Genomic DNA, 17,436 nt, shown 5'->3' with positions numbered 1-17,436 from the left:
TTTTTTATCAATTTAGGTAATTAGGGATTTATATTAATATTAATTAATATTCAATTTTATCGAAAACCGTAATCAGAAATTTGGTTGAAGTAACAAAAAAATATATGTATGGAAATTCCGGACAGAAAGACTGTGTGAAATGATGATTCATCGGAAAATCTAATATCACATATTTCGTTTGACGTAATCATTATTATATACGTAGGCATACCTGCGACCTGATATTATATAATATAACTATAAGTACAACGTATCAATTAAACTTTACAAGTACAATTATAAATAATCGTATAACATTAAATTTAATTATATACACCATTTATTATTAATTTGTTAATATTACTTAAACATGACGAAAATAAAATTATTATATGTTCATATAAAATTGAATTGAACTTAACGATAAAATTAATAGGGTTTTATTTTAAAAATTTTATACGAATTTTTAAATTTAAGATTATAATAAACCGAACAAAATTAATTTTTTAAACTTTAGATTCTAAGTACAGTGGTGTATATTAATACATCCATTCATTTTTCATGGATATAAAAATATGTCTCTATATTTTGTTTCTGTGTACAGTGTAAACAGTGTTTTAAAGTATAAGAAATGCGTCAGTCCTTAATTTAAGGAGTGGATTTTGGTAGAAAATTTGATCTGGTTGGTACTTTTTTTTCACACAGCAAATAGAAACTATTAAAATGTTCATCATTTTTGAAAAAAGTTTTTTTTATAAATATTTTGCACAAAATAATATTATACCATGCCCACTCATTCCATCGGCTATATCAACTTAATATGAAAATAAACTGTTATTGTAAATTATTATTGTTTATGTATTTTAGTATTTTGGGTTTGCATCCCTACACCTTTTTAAAATCCTGGCTACGCCACTGTTGCTACTGTACAACAAATATAATTTTTTGACAAATACAAGTATATACGTAGAGTATAAGAATTAATAATATGATATAATATAATAATTGATAAGTATTTTTTATAATATCAGAATTTATTGATATGTCAATATTTATCACGAATTTATATACAGGATGATTCTTATATCATAAAACACTCATTATTTTTTATTAACGTTTTTATTAAAAAATTATACTTTTAAATATTTTTTTTAAGATTTTACTTTTTTGAATGACAATATAGAGCTTTAATATCATATTCCAAAGCAGAATAATTTTCTGAGTATTTTGGTACATAAAAATCGAATTTAGAGCGAGTAGTTTATGAGTTATACATATTTTGAGTTACACTACAAAATGTTTGTCCACTACTCCGCTTGTCTAAACTTTAAATACGTATAACTCATAAACTACTCGCTCTAAATCCGATTTTTATGTACCAAAATACTCAGAAAATTATTCTGCTTTGGAATATGAAATTAAAACTATGTTTTCATAAAAAAAGTAAGAAAACGTTGTTTTTTTTACAAATTGAAACAATGTAAAAAAATGTTTTATGATAAAAGAATCATTTTGTATACACTGAAGTACACCCACGACCAATTTATTTTAAAACAATTTTTAAATAATTTCTTATAATATGAAAAAAAAAACATTACAATTTTATGCAAAATATGAATAAATACAGAAACATAGATGTATTTTTGGAAACGGTCAAACGGTAATAGGACTTTTTTCTCAAAAATGTTCTCATTTCTGTCTTTTAATTTGTCATAGATCGTCAATCGGTTAGACATTTTGAAATAAATTTACCAAATTAAAAACAGATTATTTTATTTATTATTATATTATTAGTAATCATATTTTATTTTTTATACTTTTGTACTGAATATAATATATTAGACTTATGAATTGATACATTTGAAAATGTTGCATATTATAGCATACGCTATAATCGTGTTAAGCTTTTTTTTTAAGATATTCTTTAATAATTTAATACATTTACAGTTGTACATTATAATATATTGCTGATCCATATTTTTCATATTAAGTTGGTGGAGTGGTGATGGTAAGCGAATCAATATTCGATGTTCAATAGGTATGTTCTGTTTAAGTTCCTACACAAGACTACACTATACAAATAATAACTTGTGTTTGTTCATAATTTTAGTTCCTTCTTAGAATATGATGGTATTAGTTGTTTAAATATTTTATTATATTACCAATACTAAAAAATATTTAGTTGTTAAATAATTGTAAAAAAATATATTTTATATTTGATAGTTAAATTATTGAAACAATTATTTTTTAAATATTATAATATTTTATATAGGTATAAATTTGTAATTAAAATGTTAGCGTTAAGTCTTCAAAAAAATAAAACGACACGATTCGTGTAAGCAATTACATTTATCTATTTTTTTCATCGTGAACTAACATTTGGCTTTAAACGAGTTGTGTCCCAAGACTCCCCAATGCTGAATTGTGTCCCTCTGTTTTTTTTTTTTTATTTGGTTACACGGGTTTTGTTTAACTAATATAAATAAAAAGTAAAAAAAACTTCACAAATAACTGTAATAATATTATACAACAGGCAAAAATTTAAATAAAACAATTTTTATAAATTAAGATTGAGAAATTTGTCCATTACAATACTGAAGATTAATATCTTTGTATATAACTTTTTTATATAATCGTTTTATATTTTACGCAAAATATAAGAAGTTTGTATAAAAAATCGTCATATTAATGATAGTAAAAATAGCAACATAACCTAACAATAATCAATTATAATAATGGGCAAAATTACCTTTTACTCTTGTAAAATATATTATGTGAATATATAAATAATATTTTAGTGAAAAAATTTCTTGATTTGAATTTTTAAAAATATCTTTCATTACAATTAATGAAACAACTTATTTTAATCTTGTGTAAAATATCGATTTGAATTTATTAGCACAGAACTTGTGTATAACTTAATAAAATAATTGGGACACAACTCTTGTACCTCACTTTTATCATTGGGATACATTATAGTGTACGAGAAATTTCACGTTTAATGTGCTGATATACCTAAATTTTCTTACTGTATAAAAACATAAATCATTTTTTATGAATTAATGTGTATAGTTTATTTAGCTGCTGGACGTGTAGGAACATGCCGAGCATAAACATTTCGCATCTTAATAATAATACTAATTATTAGACATTAATATTCGATAATTTTTATTGAAATAAATTTAAGTAAGCACAGAAAATGTATTTTATTTTTAAGAACATATATTGTATATTTAATAAATGTGTTTAACTAATAACATTGTCAAAGTAAAAAAGTAAGTCATGTATTATTTTTTTTAATATTTTCTAATTTTTAATTATATTTATCTTGCATGCTGTTTATTTAATGTTTAAATAATAAAACAATAAACTATTTTGAAACAAATAATGAAAGTTTTAAAATTGTCAATCTTTTATCAATTTAGGTCATTAGGGATTTTAGCACTTCCTTTTGCATCGTATAAACTATATGTGGTGCAATCAATTTTGAGTTAATAATTTTATTTCATAGTTACTTATAAAAGGTTCAATGCTTGCTAGTTTTACATTAGTTGTATCATTAGTAAATCATTCGATAAATGTTTTTAATAGTTTTATAATTATATTAATGTTATTATTACTTTGGTTTATCTATAGTTCAATAGTTGACGATTGCAAAAAGCGTTGACGAAACATAAAAGATACATATAATAAAAATAAAATTAAGGAGTTTCCACACTGAATGCAGATAAATCGGTACAAGTATATGTCTAGGTACGAGGAAACGAGGACTAAAATTCTAAAATATAGGCAACACTTTTGTCACGTAAAACTAATAAACATACTACAATATTATAATAAATATATATACTTTTTTGTTTAATGGTGTACAATAATATAATGATATAAAGTAGAGTGTAATTATTATACAATATAATATATTTAGGGTACAATAATATTGAACCTATTAACCTATGGTATAATAAAACATTTATGTAAATTAGTACAATGTTGAATTTGAATGTTATTTTTAATTGTTTACAGTAATAAAAGTTAATTTTGTTTAATTTGAATGTAAGAAAAAAAAATGATATTACTATTGTTGATTGTTTTGTGAACTAGAGAAATGTGCGGTTTGGGTGTGACGTTAAATTTATATTTATATTATTGTGAAAATATTAACCAATAGTGATATAAAAAAATTAAAAAAAATTAAACTATTTCGTTTTGCACTCGTTTATGTTTTAAACAACTTCATATATTGTTCTGATTTACTGTATGTTTCGTTTGGTACCTATACATACTATATACATTTTATACATTTTATAAATCAAAGTAAATTGTCTTATTGTATTTTATTTGTTCGTTCATCAATTGAATTTAAATAACGTTTACAAATCTGAATCTGTTTTACCGCGCACACTGTAATTATAAACCCCGTGGATTGGCATTCGCATTATACAAGCTCTATTCGAAGTCACCAGCAGACGTGTTGGGAATATAATTCGGATCATAGAAGCTCGTATCGAAATTTTCTTGAGCCATCTTTTCATCGATCCATTCTCTAAACTTTGCCACGTTTACATATACGGCAGGTATCTCATTGTTGCATCCGAGTCCCCATGCCACGATACCGGCCTGATGATATTGTTTAGGATTGTTCTTAAGTGGACATATTAGAGGACTTCCGCCATCACCCTAAAAATAAAATATATTTATAAGTTGTAAGTTAAAAACAATATAATACACTTTCTGTTAGGTCAAGAGTATACATTGCAAATGGACTTGGCCACATATAACCGATGACAATACATAATTAACTAAATTATTTGTATTATGAAATACGACTATCAGTATTATTTATACTGCAACCAAAAATATAACACATTTTTTTTTTAAAGAAATGTTAAGTTCTAATTTGAACGAAATTAGATATAAAAAAATAAGATGAGAAATTAAATTATTTTTCACGAGATATTTTTGATTTTTTTAATTTATTGTCAATAACAAAATACAAACTTTTGTTTTTCAGATGAAGACTTCATTTTTCTATTTCAATTTTCAGTTTAATTAAATAATTTGTTAAATTAGTAGTGGTTACTTTGATTATTTTTGTATTTTTAATTGATGAGACATTTAAATTCTATTAGATAATTTAAGGGACTTGGATTTATTTACTTTTTTTTATTAAATACTTAAATACCAGTACAACATAAATGAATATATATATATATATATATATTAAAACAAGTGCACTTATTATAACATGTTATAACATATTTTTGGACTTGTGGTTAGTTGAATTATATGTTCAAAACAAATTACTTCGCAAGTATCTTTGTCTTTTATCCCACCGGCACATATAAAACTCTCGTGCAGTATGAAATACTCGGTCAAACTGGTTTTTCTTAATAGTTTCAAGCATCGACCACGTGGCACGATTGGCAAATCAATTTTTTTTAAATTGGTTTGATATTTGCCAATTTTACCTATATAAAAATAAATTAAACTTAACAAATTATAGGTTTATGTGTTGAATTGATTATTAAGGATCTGAACTAATATTAGATTACTTTATTTAATTGTCTGTATAATCAGTATATTTGTTTAACTATAATTTATAATTAATGTAATGTTTAATTTGCATACTGTTTAATGTTTATAGCATAAGCAACGGATAAATTTAAGAATTAACTGGATTTGTTAGACTCAGAAATAAAGGAATTTAAAAGCTATCTACGAGTAAATAAAAATTAATGTAAGGTATATTAAAAAAAGTAAAATATCACAATATTATTTAACTTGCTTCACAGTACACGAGACCCCAATAAAAAGTAGTTCCCTAAACTATTTCACTAAAAAGGGTAAATATATTTTACAGATATTCCTTTATCTCTCAATACAATTATTGTAAATAAACAAAAATATACTAATTAATGTAATAATATTATAGAAAACACGAAATGTAGGTAAAAACTAGTGATATATTCGTATCTCTACTTACCGAATTTATCTTTGCCCCAACCACTGGCGTAGCATGTTTCGTCAGAGAACACGTAATTCTGGCTGGGTAGACAAATAGTGCCCACATTTTCTGTAAAGTTGAACGGATGAGTAAGAATGATCAGTGCCACGTCGTTTAAAAGTCCGTCATAGCAGAATTTTTCGTGTTTGATTATTTTCAAAACTTTGCTTTCTTGGTACGGTAATGGTTCGTTTTGCGTTGCTGAATCCTGTTCACCGGCTCGAATCAATAGATCGCTTGGGTTATTCCTTAGTTTAAAAAAATCATATAAGTATAACTAAAAAAACCACGACTAAAGACTTATGTGGATAAGCAAGACCAGGGTTTATATTATATTTCAACCTAGATTTTGAAAAATATTTATTGGTGAATTCTATTCTATAATTACTTACAACACAAAATAAGTGAACCGTACAAAATTGTTTGAATCTGTTTATAATCGACTGTTTGTCCAAATATGATATGATTGATTTTAATTTTTATGATCAATAACCACAATTTTATAATTTAAAATTATATTGACAATACTTTCGAGTAGTATCTAAATATGTATTAATGTAGTTTAACTACGTGCCACATGATTAAAAATTGTAATAATATTAATATTTTCTATATTTGAATTTATAATAAAACGAAACGTATTAATAATCAATTTTAAATGAATAAGTATAACATAGAATATGTATCATATTCAAAATAATTTTAGTATAATAAAAACCATAAGAATCTTCTATAAATTATGTTTTTATAATAATTGGAATAGTCATTATTGATTTATTTGATAAAGACACGTATTAAAAATAAAATTTGTCGATATTAACCGAATCAACTATAGTTCATATACAGGTCGGAAACAAAGTTTTAAAAAAAAAATGTAAGCATTAATAGTACTTATTAAATACATAATATGGTATTTTCAAGGTGCAGTAGAACTTTTTAACTACGATAAATAATTATAATAATAAGTTCAATTTTTACTCTCGTAAGGAATGGATTGCAGTCAACACGACTCGTGGGTGTATCAATGAACCACCGCTTATATAAGTTTTTGACTGGGTATATGAATCTATTTTGAGAATTGCCATCATCCAGGGGAACTCGCCGAATTTCGTATCATATCCATTTATTCGTGCGTTTAATATGCCAGTATTGTCAGAGTTTCGATGGCCACAAATCGTACGCTTTACAGGTATATCAACTTTTGTCGGTGGAACAGGATCGTAGCAACATTTTTCAAATTCGTTATCACATGAAACATTTTGAAACCTGTTGATAAATCGTAAAGATAGTGATGTATGACTAACAAAAAAATAAATATATTCAGTTGCCATTTTCTTCAAGTGACAAGGTAGTTGGAAATGGGTAGATATACAAATATTAAAATATTAAAATAATATAAAATCTGATCTGATTTTTAGCGTATACTGCAATCGGTGATCGTCGTCACTAATTTATTGATACTATTAAGATATAACTACTTATAATTACTATATATAATATTAGTATGATATTATTTAAGAAAAATAAAATAACTACACTAAATCATTGGTTTACAGGTGTCATTAAATATCTATAGTTATATTGATAAGAAATACCTTAGGTCTAATACAAATGTCCCAGCTGTATCAATCGTATTATTCCGACATAAATAATACGGTACGCATTTACATGGCGGTGGGAACAATTCCATTATTGTTAAATCAATGTTTGATGCGATTGTTTCCTCTTGACCAGAAACGGTTATTACAGTTACTTGAAAAAGCAATGTAGCAAACCACAATACGTATAAGTACTACGAACATAAGGAAAAAATTAAAAACATTTGTTAGGTATAATTGTTTATCTACGAAATTTGGGATAACAAAATAATTCAATTTTCTATTTGATGGTTTTATATTTTTGTAGCGATTTTGTTTTCTATATACAAGTTCACTAATTATTATGTACTATTGTAACAACATTTTTAAAATTTAATAGTGCGATGTCTATTTTATGCTTTGATACCGCCTAAATATTAATCCAAAATAATAACAGAATTATAACACACTTACACCCAAAAAGATAAAAAAAAAAGGTAGGTACAATGTTTTTAATGAACTTTTCAACAACAAAAAAATTACTGCGCACAATAATATAATAATAAAAAAATAAAGAAGTAAAATGTGAATACAAATTATTAGTGATATATGAACATGTTCACTAATAGAAACTTTTATTGTCAAAAAAGTATCAGAGCACATAATTCTGATAAATTATATTGATAAATCCACGTGTAGTGTATAATTTTGAAAATATTTTAGATATTAAAATTGTCTATAATCACCTAACCTAACATAGTGACCGAAATTTATAGAAATAATTTAATATTATAATAAATTGTTTGTATTATCATTTAGTAATACATTTTATTAATTGTCTATTTTAGTTATAAAATGATATTTATTAAAAGTTATAAATAAAGAAGATATATTAAATACATTTGATGACACAATGTGTAACTTATATGACATGATTTACATAATACTATAGAATGTTAAAAATACGATAAAAAAAACAAGTCAAATTAAATATTTTATTATTACTATTAATTTAATATTATCTAATATCTTATATTATAAATGGTATGAAACGTTATGCTCTAATAATTAAATTGATTATTTTAATTTAAAGAAAATGAAAAACATATTACAAAAAAGTTGTAAACAATAAGGTAAAAAAATAATTGATATAATTTACTGTTTTAATGGACCTAAATCACTTACCGGGGTTGACAGTCTTTTAAGCGTCGGTCCTGACATGACCGAAATGTCGTCGATCTTATTCGTCAATGTTTGGTACGTTTGCCACACCAAATTTTCGATAAATAATGCGGCGACGGACCATCAAATAATATATTATATTATTGTGTATAATAAAAGGCCGTTTGGATTACGGGGAAAATTTAGAAACGATTATTATTGTTTGAATATAAGTACATCGTTGAAAAATATAGTCTGCAGTATAGTTGTGGTTTGGAGGATGCAGTGGCGTTATGTCGTTATTATAGAATCACAAAGCGGAACGGGTGTGATGCTGAACGTGAATGAGCACAGGAATAATAAACAAAACTCATGAACCACTAATCTCTAAGCCACTCGTATATGACGATAACCTAATCCAACCACACATTGCCGGCTGACGATTATCATCACCACCATCACACTTGGAATGTATAATTATTACATATTATTTTATCGTAATTTATTGTTTATTTACTCATTTAATGGGCTGAATTTCACTGAAAACGTGATTTAAATATATTGGAAATAAATTATATAGACAGATAAGTGTGATATTTTAATTAATATTAGGTTAACCTAACGAAGTACAAAGTACCAAAAATCTAAAACTAAAATTTAGCATGTATAATAAAGATATAAATAAATATATAAAATATATACATTGAAAAAATGTTTTTCTTAACACCATAGTGTTTCTGCAGAATGACGCAGAATATTATTTAAACTAGGATCACTAGGACTCATATGCAAATGTATATTCATCTACAATACTTTTGATCACAAATGTCGACGTTTCGTAATGTGTAGATCTATGGTTAATGTTGTTTGCATATTATTGTATGTTTGAATGAAAATGCATATTAATTAAATATTTCTGCATATTTTATAACTATAATAATAATAATCGGTATAATTCTATCTTTATTAAGTTAAACAGTCATATTTATGCCTGTGCAAATATCAACTGTTAATCATAGATAATCCATTATAACGTACTTACAAAAGTTATCGGCGAATGACAAAAAATATTTAATTTTCAAAAAATAAAAATAAAGTTTTATTTTTTTGTGTTTATACAATATTTTATGACGTGTATATGTATTATGGTTGAGGTAATTTTATAAATGTGCGTGTGACAGTGAAAAGCTTACCAAAACGTCATGAACAACCTGGAGGCCTATAAAATAATATAAATGTCCGATTTATCTGTATGCAGTGGAAATACTAGTTTGCACTTGCGGACTATTTGACAAATGTATGTATGAAAAAATAATAAAAAAAAATAATTTATAATGAGGTGTAACATGTAAGGTTATTTGACGATTATTACAATTTGTATAGTCTTTAATGTAAGTTTAATTTTGTTTATAATTGTTTTCTTTTGAGAAAAAAAAAGACAAACAAGACTAATAATTGTCATTTGTTCGTAATTATATAAATTTAATTGTTAATTTAAATTATCAAGATAAATTGTATGTATTAAAAAAAATTGTATTGACGAAAAGGAAACCATAATTTACCGCCAAAAAGGCTAGGGGAAATTTTAATTCGCAATAATAACAATAATAATAATAATATCAAGTTACTTAATATCAATAGAAAATAGTAATGCTATAACTTATAAATAACATAATTAAAATGTACAAGCAGCCATTAATTAATGGTAAGAAAATAACAACAAGCGATATGAAATGAAAATCGTATAAGGATAATTTAATTATGCTTTAGAAAATATTGATAATGAATAGTGAATACCATAATAAATGTTAAAAGCCGACTAGGTCAGAAAAAGTCATGAATGAAATCGGTTAAAACCCAACACATGCATTATAATGAAAAATAAAACATAATAATTAGTGATTAGAATTTTTAGCGAATATTCTGTGAATATACATCAACTGACATTGTAAAAAATGAATAAAAAATATTATACCTTATCAAATATCGTAATCAATAATGCAGTCAAAATAAATAATAATTATATGTACTGAAATCCCGAACAGCATCCGAAACGCTGATGTATCAGAAAGTCTAATATCACGTATTTCGTTTGAGGTAATTATCAAATATGTATTATTAATTACAAGCAATAATAATATTTTAATATTAAATACTAATGAATGATAAATATTTATTTTATTAATTAAAATAATTTCAAATATATACAATAACCAGCTTAAAAAGAGTCAAAAATCAAAATATTTAGAAAATTATACTATTTGAGATATAGTAACCTGATATTATTTACTCCGATTTAAAAAAAAATCATTCTACCGCTTTGATCATAATTTTTTAGTGTCAAAACTTAGGATCTATTAATTACATAGTTATGATATTAATAGTTCTCTTATTTCATGATGATTCTCCTCGTTTTTTTCGGATCGTTGACAATAAAATATTCGACTATACTATTCGAACTTCTAGCTGATGATTGAAACACATATTTAAAAAAGTTAATTATATTATTAAATTCACAGATTCACAATAAGATTAAATAAACTTCAGAATTTAAATGTTAGAATAATGTAATGCAATTTAGTATAAGTGAATTTTCAGTAATTAATTTTCACGCAAAAAACAATATTACATTTATAAAAAATTCCTATTAAATGTATTTCCGTTATGAATGGTTTAGGAGTTTCTTTTGGCTTCAATTTAAAATTTAAAGGTCATATTATAATAAAATAATGCCTCTTAGATATTTAGTTTCTCAAACGATGTTGCTTTGGTTTTAATAACACGTTGGAAATTAAAACTATATATTTTATCTTACTTTGCCCCTAATTTATTAGAATATGCAGCCTAACACTGTAACTCAAGACCGTATTCTTGAATTCATATCGAAAATTTATTTTATGACACATTAGTTATAATTTTATAAATTTATAAGATGTATTTTTTTTTTTAAGATATTTAATAAATTCCATGTACCTATTGTCTATGTCTCACTAACGCATAACATAGAAAATATAAGATAGATGAATCCGTTTTACTTTACTGTATTATTTTTAATATTCAGTTTGTTAAAACTTTAAGACTAAAATACTATCTATGGTACTTCGATTTAATTTTTTTTTATTTTGAAATAAAAGATTATATTATATATATTATAATTTTGAATCTTAAAGTTGTCAATTTTTTATATTTAGGTCAATTTACTCTCATGCATAATAAAAACAAAAGAGGAAAACGGATTATATTGATGTAATTGCTAAACATCAACTATTATAAGATAATGTTTCATTTACAAGTGTTGTCTGTCTAACAAACGTATAACGTAGAAATTTGTATGATATGATACAATTTGATTAACTTATAACATATGGTTTTTAAATTGAAGTGAGGGCCGCATCAAAATCTACCGCAGGCCGCGGGTTGGACACCCCTGACTTATAAGATACCAAATGTATTTTATCAGCCGGCCAAATATTTTATTCAACGTTTTTATTAAATTATGTGTTACAACTAATAAGTCATTTTAAATTTTAAATAACTTGTGTTTTGCATACTTATACAAGATGTATATTAAATACTAGTCTGGGTATATACCCATCTCTAAATATTTAGTTATCAAGAAAAACCCCATAAGGCTTAAACCAAAAATTATCAATTTATAATTTTTAATACCTGTATAACTCACTGTTATAATTTATAATCTAACATTATCTTTAAGACTATTAATTTCAAATGTATACATATCCACCTTATATTTCTATATGCACAATCAATTTTGTGTCAGTTGACTTTTATTGTGCGCATGTACTACAACTACATGTGTGTAATGCATCCGAATATCTGAGTTATATATTTGCAATAGCCTATCATTAATTGTTTAACATTTATCATGCAGCCATTTTAGTATCATAGGCAATGATTCGTGTATTTTATTACAATGGGTATTTGCTTCATTGGAAATTCTATATATCTATATATTCTATATATTAGATCGATATTTTTTTATTTATTTAATTTAATTTTTTTTTTAATATGACAACTATATTCACACATGTGTATAGCTATACAATATGTGTTCCATCAAACGTGTGCCAAATGGAAATGTATATGTTGTCAAATCACGCACATTTTTATTTTAGTAACCTTTATTCGTGCACCAAATACATCATATTGTATTCTGAAAATATTTTTGTTGGTTGATGGGCATATTTTAAATTTTTTCCTCGTTCAGGTTTTGTGTTCTTAAAGCTTATTAAAGAGTAATAGTCTTATTTATATTGTATATTATGACTATAATATAAGGTTTCTAGTTTCTATATACCTGTGTTATTAATTGTACATCTATTATGATATAAGTAAAGACAATAATGAGGTATAAACATACAAATATAAACATAATTCAGATATACTATAAACAATTTAAAAATATAGTTATAAATAATTAGTTTTTAAACTTTTGGCCAGACAATTTGTTCAATCCATGAAATATATTTTGATACTCGTGTATAAACAGCAGGCGAATTGGCTTGTCCACAAAATGGCCCTGCAAATGATGTAATCCCTATTTGTGAATACATGCACTTGTAACTATTATGTTTTATTTGAATAGGACCACCTGAATCGCCCTAAAAAAATTGTAAAATAAATGGTAATTAATAAAATATTAATAGTGTAGAAATGTAATTATTTAAACAGGAACACAAATTGCTTACTTGACAAGTGTCATTTCCGCCTTCTGGATTGCCAGCACACACCATTAAGTCTTTAAGGATTCCTTTTGCTAATTTTTGTTCTTTATTTGGCAGATACAAAAAATTTTTATTGCACTCTTCGGCCGAAACAGTTTGTATTTGTACTTTTAATAAATGTGAGCTGCCAAGTGAAGCTAAATAAGTTTAAATATTTTCATTACGTTTATAAATTATAAATGTATGTATGTAAGTTTCATATTTTATATTGAATATATACAATTAACTTACCTGTATCAGTGTTACCCCATCCCGTAGCTATTACTGCTGGTGGTGTCAAAGAATGATTTCTATTGAGACAAATAGGTCGTACATATGATGAGAAATCTACATCTCTTTCTAAACGAAACAATGCTATATCATTGTAATGGGAATATGCTTTGTATTTCGGATGTATTATTCGTTCTACTATTCTATAGTCTGTAGGTCTGGCATCTTCGTTGATCGAAAGATAGTCTAGTTCACCTAAGCGAGCCCATATTGCAAATCTCCTAAAAATATAGGTATTTTTTGATTATTTATGTATTTACATACTTCACAGATAAAGTTATAAGCCGCTGTTTTACAGGTATTTAACACTAAAAAATAAAATGTTTTAATATTTGCAATGTGTGTTTTATACGTTTTAATGATATAGTAAGAACAATAATATAAATGTTATGCTTTTGGCATTATATTATTTATTTAATTATTTAGATAACTTCATTTTTTAAATTGTCATTGAGCGTACCAATTTTTATAATTTGATTTTTATATATCTTAAAAAAATGTTTAGTACGGTTCACATAGTATGCTGTTATTATAATTTAGTATAGATTACTATTAAAAGTTTTTATCACCCTTTATCTGGTTTCACACATACATAATACGAAAATAAAAAAGATAAATAAACCACGAACATTCATAAATTAAAATAAGTAACCTCTAATAATTGTTATAATATTTACAAGCAAATCAACGTCTATCTAATAGTTATTTGGTCTAGTTACGATATAGTTACATCGTACATTGAGCACGGGTATATTTTAATTTTACAAAGACTAGTAAGTGTATACATTTTTTTAAATATTTAATTACTTTAAATTTAATTGTTAATTTACAATAAAAACGCTTAGTTAAATTTAATGGGTAAATTGGAAAGATTATAACCATAAAAGTTATTAAATTGACACTTTTTTAATTCCGCTTCTTTTTATTTAGGATTTGAAACAAGATTCTTCATTTACATATTAAAAATTTTACTGTAAGTCGCATACATTTTTTATGACTGTTTGAAGTTCAATTTTTCTTTACACAAATGTCAATACCCAAATATTCATGCATAAAATAATTTTTTATTCTTAAATATTATTTAAAATTTTGTTATAATTAAAAAACGGAGAATCGTTCGTAGACGTATAGAACTTTCACTAATCTTTAGTTTACATATCCCACGTGTTAATAAAAAAATGTTTTAGTTTATTGTTTAGTATCTATTAATTATATATATAATATATATGATATACATGTTTATATATCATTATTTTTAACTTTATTTTGAACATTTCTACTAATGCTACTAAGCAGTACTTGATAAGCCAATACAATCATTTCAATTTATTTCTGTTAGTACTGCATAAACGTGACTAATATGTATATATTATGGTAATAGTTAATTATGACCATTGAAAATATAACAGAAGAAAAATGTGTTATTCAACTATTTGTTTTTATAGGTAAATACTATACTAGCTGTCCCTGCACATTTAGTTGTCCGAAAAAAATGCGACAGTATTAAATTTGGTTGTCAAACCTAACATTAAGCGTTATGTGATTAGTACTGGTTTAAGTAAACCGAATTGTTGATATACATTTAAAAAAAAAGTATACTAGGTAAAAAAAAAAAGAAATATAACTTATTACAGTAAAGCTAATTAGCTCACTTATTGGTTATTTCTCTATACTTAATATAAACGAGTTAAATGAAAGTATAATTTTTTAGTTTGTTTAGATCTAGGATATAATTAATTTGGTAATCGAATGCCATTTTTATATTCCCAATAGCTTATTGAAACAGTTTGTTAGTGTGAATTTTAGTTAAATTTGATGTACTTATTGACTTTTATAAGAGAATAAGAAGAATTCTGTTTTGTTGAATTAGTGTAATTCAGTATAAGGTGTACTTTTTATGAAATTCTAAAGTAGTAATAATTTTATTTATTCTATAATATGTTTAGCAATTGTCAGCAAAATGATACAATTATCATTTTTTAGGTTTTGAAATATTAAGAAAGATATGTCGATTATGTTCATTAAGAACATTGTTACGCTCAGAATAAATTTCTCGATAAAGTTGTATTCTGTAAGTTAAATGTTTGAGAGATCGTTTTGAGCTTTTACATGAACACAATTGTTTATTCTATAAACCGTAAATATAATGTGTAAATAAATATAGGTACATACTGTGTATCTTTAGTGCCTGATTTTTCACAGTGGGCTGCTGTTAGTACAAATCTCTTACTTATCAGTGAACCTCCACATAACCATGAATACATGTCTGGTTTTTCATCATAACCTAGTAAAGCCTGTAATATTATGAAATATCAATAAGTAAAATAAAAATCAAAATTTTATATTTTATGTGGTCACCATGTGAGGAAACTCCATTGGTTTAGATTGTGCACCATTAGTAATTAAGATATGGGCATCAACACAATCTGCAAATTGTATGTATAAATCCTGATCATCTGATGGTATTGGGTTCATAATATTACGATAAATTAATTTTGAATATTCTTCACACACTATTAATCGTTAAAATATGATATTTAAAAGTAATAAATAATATTTGAGTACATATTTTTTAGCAGATTACTTATCGCCTATACTTACTTTCAGTGGAAGAATATGAGTTAATAATATTGTTTGTTTTGTTTTTTGTAGGATCTTGCGGACAACAAACAATTGGATTTGGATTTGTTCTGTCGAATAAGCAATGCTGAGGAAAAATGTTTTTCATAAGTCCTTCTTTTGCAACTTGACAGTCCTTAATATCCATACATATGAAGTCAGAAGATATCCCATCACCTTTGCGGCAAACTTCACCTATACCTAATTTTATAAATAGATTTCAATCAATTTACTAGATTTAAGAAATGATAATTATAATTTTGCACAATCAAATTAAAAACACATAATTTATATGTTAGAATTATTCAATAATATATTGTAGTAAGTTTATTTTTTATATAATTTAATATTGGTTGAGCATAAACACTTATAACGAAATATGTATCCTATAGATTAGTTTTAAATGTGTATATAGTCATTTTTACAATAAAACTGATTGTTAATTAAGTAACATTTAAAGGTGTATTGTTCCATAAACAGTCATCATCTTATTTTACGCGAAATCGTTATTCAACAACAATTGTTTATTGTTGCGTTCAAATTTAAAATAATTTAACAGTATGAAATACTATGTTCTACTATTGTTTATCGTTCATACTATGAGTTGAGCTAGTTCCCAAAAGAAACTGTTCGAGGCTGACCCTTATATAGACACGCCACTGTTTTAGTTGAAAAATAATGATATGTTTGTTATTGTGTAGAAAATATTTTTATATTTTTTTTTTTTTTTAATTAAGGCAATTAATTATACGTCATTTTTATGTATAATAATAACTGAAAGATATTTGCGCTATTACTTAGGTTTTTCTTCTAATATAGTTCGGAGCAATTAAAAATTTGACAATCAATTTAGAACATGTATTTAATAAATGTGTTTATATAAAATGTATATAATGTTTTACTTTTTGGTATCTTGTACATTAAATACTTTTGGCATAGTAGTTGATTTACCAATAAAAACATTACCAAAACTACTGTTGATAATATTTTCAACGGTATTCGATGAACAATCATTTTTCTGAAACAAAAAAAATATAGTTACTTTTATGATATACTAAAAACATGATATTAATTATGTACA

General features: G+C 24.8%; 1 protein-coding gene across 1 annotated transcript; it reads right to left on the bottom strand.

Annotated features, from left to right (window-relative positions):
* Window positions 1-3,947: 3,947 nt before the first annotated feature.
* LOC113552634 lies at window positions 3,948-17,373 on the bottom strand. The gene is made up of 13 exons (XM_026955481.1): window positions 17,258-17,373; window positions 16,338-16,556; window positions 16,095-16,249; window positions 15,909-16,030; window positions 13,698-13,957; window positions 13,431-13,603; window positions 13,173-13,343; window positions 8,746-8,799; window positions 7,579-7,775; window positions 6,962-7,249; window positions 5,963-6,231; window positions 5,284-5,447; window positions 3,948-4,656 (listed from the first exon to the last, which is right to left on the bottom strand). The coding sequence occupies exons 1-13, from the start codon at window positions 17,367-17,369 to the stop codon at window positions 4,426-4,428; spliced, it is 2,415 nt and encodes an 804-aa protein (XP_026811282.1). The 5' UTR covers window positions 17,370-17,373; the 3' UTR covers window positions 3,948-4,425.
* Window positions 17,374-17,436: the final 63 nt, after the last annotated feature.

This window comes from Rhopalosiphum maidis, chromosome 2 (genome assembly GCF_003676215.2).
Source record: "Rhopalosiphum maidis isolate BTI-1 chromosome 2, ASM367621v3, whole genome shotgun sequence".
NCBI lineage: Eukaryota > Metazoa > Arthropoda > Insecta > Hemiptera > Aphididae > Rhopalosiphum > Rhopalosiphum maidis.
This window is presented reverse-complemented; position numbering and strand designations above follow the sequence as displayed.

Bases quoted from the DNA above. Each gene is read 5' to 3' on its own strand.
- LOC113552634 (XM_026955481.1), bottom strand. From the start codon at position 17,369: ATGATTGTTCATCGAATACCGTTGAAAATATTATCAACAGTAGTTTTG. The intron at 16,557-17,257 runs GTAAAACATTAT...TTATAAAATTAG, and splicing joins AATGTACAAGATACCAAAAA to GTATAGGTGAAGTTTGCCGC. The intron at 7,776-8,745 runs GTAAGTGATTTA...TTATGTTCGTAG, and splicing joins TTAAAAGACTGTCAACCCCG to TACTTATACGTATTGTGGTT.